Source organism: Aplysia californica, unplaced genomic scaffold, assembly GCF_000002075.1.
Source record: "Aplysia californica isolate F4 #8 unplaced genomic scaffold, AplCal3.0 scaffold00224, whole genome shotgun sequence".
NCBI classification, from domain to species: Eukaryota; Metazoa; Mollusca; class Gastropoda; order Aplysiida; family Aplysiidae; genus Aplysia; species Aplysia californica.
This window is the reverse complement of record NW_004797494.1, coordinates 423,624-430,638: the sequence shown is the minus strand read 5'-3', so window position 1 is coordinate 430,638 and position 7,015 is coordinate 423,624. Positions and strand designations below refer to the sequence as shown.

The window sequence follows — 7,015 nt, the reverse complement described above, 5'->3', positions numbered from 1 at the left end:
TAAACAGCCATTTTCTTGCAAATTTTACCTCTGTCACCAGGATACCCCCACCTCTTTCAATGGCAAATATCCTGACTTCTATTCAAGATAGATGGTATTGTTTTTGTCAAGAGCAAGACATACGAACAAGCTTTAAGATGATACCAATAATTCTATGTGCCCAAAAATTGACCAGCGCCTGATTCCATCGCGTCATGACATATAATCATGCTAAGTACTTTGTCTTACTTAACTTTTACTTTTTCCTTCTTCTGGTATCCGTAGGATGTCGTGGGGAGGTGCAGATTTCGGTTCTGTGCCAGGTGTATAGAGTCTTTGCCACTAATAATTTAAAATTTCATTATTATATTGAAGTCGGGGGCCTGCAGTGCAAATAAAACGAGCATACAATATACACTTCTTAACTACTAGCTAACGTATTGTTAGAGTAGTTAGTGTGCTGTATTGAACACAAAACAAATGTAGTTATCCGGCCCACTTTTTAAAAAGTCACTTTAAGTCAGACAGTAAGCGAAACACTAATGTATTTTAGATACATTTCTTTCGGAAATTCATAGAAATCTGCCCGCAATGACCACATTACAAAAGAATTCTTTTTAAAGCAAAAAATAAAAACAACTGTAAAAAAACCCACCAAATAAAATAAATTGACATGACAGCTGGCTCCGTGAAAACATTCTTAACTTTTTTAACTCATTATTTTTTTGGTAAGTGTTTTACGGCACTCGCAACTGTATAAAGTCATATGAGCGAGCGGGACACTTTAAACATTTTCAGTTGGTAGGAAATTTTGAATTTTGCCTGGTGGCGGCTGAAGCCTACTCTTATCGATATCAGACCAGCAAGGGATCTTTAACGTGCGCAACATCCACACGGGACCTCCGAGATTTTCCGCCCTTGTTCGAGAAGGCAAGGTGTAGATCTTTCCTACCAGAGGATCAGGGGTGTGGCTGAAAGACAGCAGTAAGAAGTAGCCAAAGAAGTAGCAGTACAAAGGCTGCAGAAAGAGTCAGAAGACCACGGGAGGGAGCAAAAGAGATGAGGGGATGGGGGAAGAAAGTGGAGGCGAAAGCAGACAACAGAACATTGCCAGAGAGCAATAAAGGAGGTAAAAGGAGACAATTTTAGAGAAGGATTTTTTTCGGTCCCTACCCGGATTTGAACCCGGTACCTTTGAATGAGAGGTGAACACCTTAACCTCTAGACCACAAGAGCCACATATGTATTGTTTACGTAGTTAGTGTGCTGTATTGAACACAAAAACAATTGTAGTTATTCGATTCACTTCTAAAAAATAGTGATTTTTAAAGCAGACAGTATGTGAACTACTAAAGTGTTTTAGATACGTGGCTTTCGGAAACTCATAGAAATCTCCCCTCAAAGATCACAGTACAAATTTTTTTCTTAAAAGCTGAAAACAAAAAACAAAACGTAACAAAAACCAGTTAAATATGAAAAGAAAAACAGACACGACAGCTGGCCCGGTGAAAACATCCTGAGCTTTTTGGACGTCAATGACATGGACACATCTGACATCTGCCGACCACAAGGGATTGTCAGGGCCATATTTCCTAAGCACGGTGCAAGGAAAAGGAACATAGGTGCAGAACTAGATAGATAGATAAATAATACATATACAGAGAGAAAGAGAGGGAGAGAGGGGGAGAAGGAGTTAGAGAGACAGACAGAGAAAGAGAGAGAAAAGAGAGAGAGAGAGGGGGAGAAAGAGAGCGACAGATAGAGAGAGAGAGACAGGCGGATAGACAGACAGACAGACAGACAGAGAGAGAGAGAGAGAGAAAGGGGGAGAGAAAGGGAGAGACAGACAGACAAACAAAGAGAGACAGACAAAGAGAGAGAGGGAAAGAGAGAGATAGAGAGGGAGGGGGGAGGGAGAAAGAAAGAGAGAGAGAGAGAGAGAGACCATGGTTGACAAGCCATCTATGGCTACTCTATCGATTCAATGAATCTGGAAAGTTGGAAAAACGATGAGTCACAAACTTATCATTAAAAATGGGATTTGTTTCCTTTTTTTTCTACATTGTCCCACCCCCCCCTTCCCCAAACCACCACACCAATGCCCCGCCCTGATGACAAAACTGACTTGGAAAAGACATTAGTGGACCATCTTGAATGTTCGAGATCAACTAACGTAGCAAACTGTCACATATCTGCCCTTATAATATAATATTACGGTTACGTTTCTTCACAAGATTTGTATTTTTCCTTCTACCTCCATCAGAGTATCCTGAGTGTTCACGACAACAACAAAGAAGACCGTGTCTTTGACTTCACCTGTATCCCGTTGATCTTGTTGTACTTTCCGGAGACTTTTGTGGAACTGACGTGTGAATGGAGCAGTGAGTATGATGCATCTAGCTCCCCCTGAGGCAAGGGGATACAATATTATGTGTAAAATTGTGCCCTCTCGACCACCATCACTCATCACCACCATTATTTCTAAAATCATCACCGCTCTCCGATCAATGTCACATGTTCCACTGCACAGCCCTAAATGACATCAGAGCTACCCTTCTCCCTCCGAGACCTAACATAGACAACACACTCTATGGAACATTACAGCAACTGCAGCAGACCTGCATTTATCACTACATGGCATTGGACAGAAGGGCGAAAGCCCAGCTGTTGCTGGATCGATAACAACAACAACAACAACTCCGATCAATGACTTACATCTATAATCCTGGAACCTCTATATGTAAGTTACTTGTTATACTAAGTTTGCACGTAATACACTATAGGACACTATCATACGCACTTTTTTCTACTAATCAGATGGCGTCAATCTCATATAAATGTGCAAGTGATAAAAAATAGTATAATGCCGTTTTTGTTGACTGATAAAGATGTGTGATTATTACTCTTGTTGTTGGGATTTTTGCTGCTTTTCGTGGGCATGATGGTAGTAGGGATGTTTAGCTTTGAATCGTGCAAAGTAGGCTATTAATATAAATGTTTAAGCTTACCTAGATAGTAATTTGCTACAATGAGGTATTTAACTACGTTGGAAGAGTTTTAGTGGTTACATATTTTCTTTTTTATCATTCTTCTCCAGACTACGTGAACGATTTCGATCAACTCATAGAGTACCAATGCCCTAATGACAATGTTGTTGCTGGGATTTCCAGTTACCACGACAACCACCCTGAAGACAGACGTTTTAAGTTCTACTGTTGCAGACCAAATGGTACGTAAAATATTTTTGTTAATAAAATCAAAGGCTTAAGGTTTTGCGTAGACTTTCCTCACCTAGCCCCCTCCTGCCCACCCAGCAGTAATGGGTACCTGACTTCGAGTTAACGAAGTAAAGGCGCCTGGAAAGGAACTGGCAACCCTACCACAATATGCCAGACCATCAATAATGTATTTATAGAGGCACCAGCCATCCATGTCCAGGTGCTGTTTTAGCCCACAATATGCCAAAAGCTCAAGAAGTTGTCTCACTAACAAGGCAATCCCCAATGTCCGGATCGTAAGCGGGAACAACTTTACTTTTCTTTTCTTTTCCACCCCCAGATCTGGTCACTCACGGTTGCGAATACACGGGTTATGTGAACAGCTACGATCAGCTGCTCAACTACACAGTGCCGGACGGCTGGGTGCTCCGGGGGATGACAAGCGTGCACGACAACAGCAAGAAGTGAGCTTTTTGATCATTTGTTTTATTTCTAATATTTGTTATGTTTTGATAAATGTCTTACGGCGCTCGTAACTGCATAATAAGATCATATGAGCGCTCGGGACACATTTAACATTTTAATTTTGCCCAGATGGCGGCTGAAGCCTACTCTTATCGAATTTAGACCATCAAAGAATCTTTAACGTGCGCAACTTGCACACAGGGCTTCCGAGATTTTTTGCCCTTGTCCGAGAAGGCTAGGTGTAGATATTTCTTACCAGAAGATCAGGGGTGTGGCAGAAAGAAAGCAGTAAGAAGAAGCCAAGCAGTAGCAGTAGAAAGGCTGCAGAAAGAGCCAGGAGCCCAGAGGAGGGGGCAAAGGAGGTGAGGTGGTGGAAGCGAAAAGTGGAGACTAGAGCAGACAACAGATTATTGCTAGAGAGCAGGAAAGGAGGTGAGAGGAAACAATTTTAGAGAAGGATTTTTTACCGTCGCTACCCGGATTCGAACCTGGTACCTTTGGATGAGAGGCGAACACCTTAACCTGTAGAACATGATAACCCCCATTTGTTTTATGAACTATTTCCATGTTTTGCTATTTATTTTATTGAGTATAATATCTGTCTTTCTGGTGGGATTTTGTACAACACTCAGCCTTTACAGGCGTCTGTAGTGTAGCGGTTAGGCGCCTCGCCGTGGCGCACAGAAGACATGAGTTTGATTCCTGGGTAGGATGAATTTTTGTCCCGTATTCGGACACGGACGTTTTTCGCCTCCTACTGCCCACCCAGTAGTAACGGGTACCTGACTTCGAGTTGGGGAAGTGAAGGCGGTGTGGAAAGGAACTGGCCACCCTACCACAATATGCCGAAGGCCTAGGAAGTTGTTTCACTTACCAGGCACTCCCTAATGTCCGGATCGGATACGGGAACAACTTTACTTTTTACTGTTTCCTGCTGGGACGCTGTATCCCTCTCTTCTAGAGTTGGCCCCGGCATGCAGGATTGAAGCCCACCTTCTAAATGATCTAAATTGTGTCGACCAGGACGTAAAAAACACCTTCTTTACAAAAATAACTATAATAGCGTAGCTATCTGAACTGATTGAATGAGTAGGATAATATGATCATCTCAGTCCTTGTCAACCCTGATAGTTAATTAACCCTATCCGTACGTCGTGTTTTACTATCGTATCCATACGACGTGGCGAACTCTGTGCCACCACTTTCCAAAGAGGGAATTTGCTCGTTTATCCGATGCGTACGCTTTGCATAGCAGTCTGTCAAAATGATTTTTTGAGAAATACTGAACATTTCAAAGAGATCTTCGTACTATAAATATTCTAAAATGTGAAGAACACCACCCCGGGGGTACAAAATGACACCAGGGTGAACGGCAAAAAAAGCTGCCCCGAATGATTGAAATTATGATGATGATATTTTGATTTTCTGCTGACATTAACAAACACGTCCCAAATAGTTATACTAAATAATCATATCCTCTTCTCTCCATTCTTCCACACCCCCCCCCCCCCAAAAAGCGACCGCATATTCCAGTTTGACGTATGCAGACTGGATAGACTCCAGCTGAACCCTGGCGCCTCGGTTGTGGGATAAGACCGTGTGACGTCGCGTCTTGTCATCGATATAACATCGGGTCCTGAGAGGGCCTCTCAGCGGATGACGTCATATTGCAGTTCCTAGGAGATGGAAGGCGATGAACACGGAATGTGAAAGAGGACAACTTAAGAGCGGTCAATGATAATAAAGCCCCGAGTCAAGATCTTTGATTATTCATTTTTGGTTATTCAGTATCTATTTATCAGCAGAAAGATCCTCAGTGGCATTTTGGAGAGAGCGACGGAGCATCAATGGACATGTCCGGAATGCAGGGATGTTTCTACCTGAACCAATGAAACAATGGTTATTCATTATCTATATCTATTTAGTTACTTTTTCTCCCACAAAGATAATAAAATAATAAGGTACTTCCTCCCCTCATCTCATGCTGACTGACGTACTTGTGTTCTTTGAATGATTGTCCTTCACTTTCAATGCTGTTATGGTCTACTGCAAAAAGATATCACTGTTTTGAGGAAATCCATTTAAACAGAAATCGAAATTAAACTTGAAAATGTGTTCTTGCACGTGTACCTTTTTGTATAGGAATGTTCGTGTCAGGTCACTTAGGTATTGTCTCAGGTCTGATATAGCCCTTTATCGTAGTAATATTTTGATATAATAATATTGATGTATACTATTGTTGGTGGTAGAGATGTTTCACTTGCAAAGCTAGTGAGACATGAGAAATAAACCTGGTACTCGGACATCAGAGGCACTTAAGTTTTGTGCTTCGTGTATTATGGAAATCCACCCCCCCCCACCCGAGGGCAATGCTACTGACTGAAGTGTCTTTAGTCCATTCCCAAAGAGGGTATATTAACCTGTTCTTGTGCACAGTAGAATTGTAAAAGGGCTGATATATCAGTGTCATGCTCATACTGTGCCGGGGGTGCTGCTGTTTTTTCTTTCCTCATCCTTACCATTGTCATTTTCCTCTACTTATTTTGTATGTTTGTCACTCTCTGGTGAACTGCTATTTCCGGGGTGCCTTGATAGTCGAAGCAGATTTTGTGCTGTTAAGGCCAGAAAGGTGAGCAGAGTAAGCCTGATTCTCCATTTGGACTTCTCTGTTGACATCCACCATTTTGGCGCTCATATGACCCTATGAGGTTTAGAGCGCCGCAAAACCTTACAAAAACTATCTAAGGAAATTGAACGCCTTACTGGACACGTGTTGATCATTTCGAAGACAGAACGTTTTGATCAGTGCGTTAAACTGCGCTACCATGAAGAAAAGAAGGAGGAGAGATACTGACAATAGATATAATAATATCATACAAAAGAAGAAACAAATCACACCAGAGAACTAGAGGTGGGCAAAATCCGGATAATCTATAGGATAACCGGATAATTCTCAATGAAACACTTTCCGAATTCAGACTCTTAACTCTCTTATTTCTTGACCCGTTTGCCGAAGTGGGTGCACCCATTTGTTGAAATGATGCTACCCGCTTGTTGAAGTGGTTCTAACCCATTTGCCGAAGCGGTTCATATCATATTATTTGCCAAAGAGATGCACTAAGATAGTATCCGGATTTTGCTAAAGCGACTCATTGCCCAGCCCTACAGAGAACCCACCGACCTTTCGACGTTTGGGGAGGGAGTGTTGAAGAGGACGAAGAAAGTGTACAGAAGCTTATTACGTAGAAAGTAGCACTTTGGTGTAGGTGATAATGTGTGACGTTTTACACTAATTTGGGAAGGGTCGCATTTTCTCCAAAAAGGCAATGAGACAAGGCTTACTTATTATCCCC

General features: G+C 42.0%; 1 protein-coding gene across 1 annotated transcript in view; it reads left to right on the top strand.

The window, feature by feature from the left end:
- Positions 1–5,423, top strand: part of LOC101850481 (hemagglutinin/amebocyte aggregation factor) — a 6,314-nt gene extending 891 nt beyond the window's left edge. Inside the window, exons 2-5 of the mRNA XM_005099757.2 lie at positions 2,243–2,360; positions 3,077–3,208; positions 3,538–3,661; positions 5,180–5,423. Coding sequence (XP_005099814.2) covers positions 2,243–2,360; positions 3,077–3,208; positions 3,538–3,661; positions 5,180–5,255 — 450 coding nt within the window. The 3' untranslated portion in view covers positions 5,256–5,423. The remainder of the gene's footprint in view (positions 1–2,242; positions 2,361–3,076; positions 3,209–3,537; positions 3,662–5,179) is intronic.
- The last annotated feature ends 1,592 nt before the right edge of the window (positions 5,424–7,015 follow it).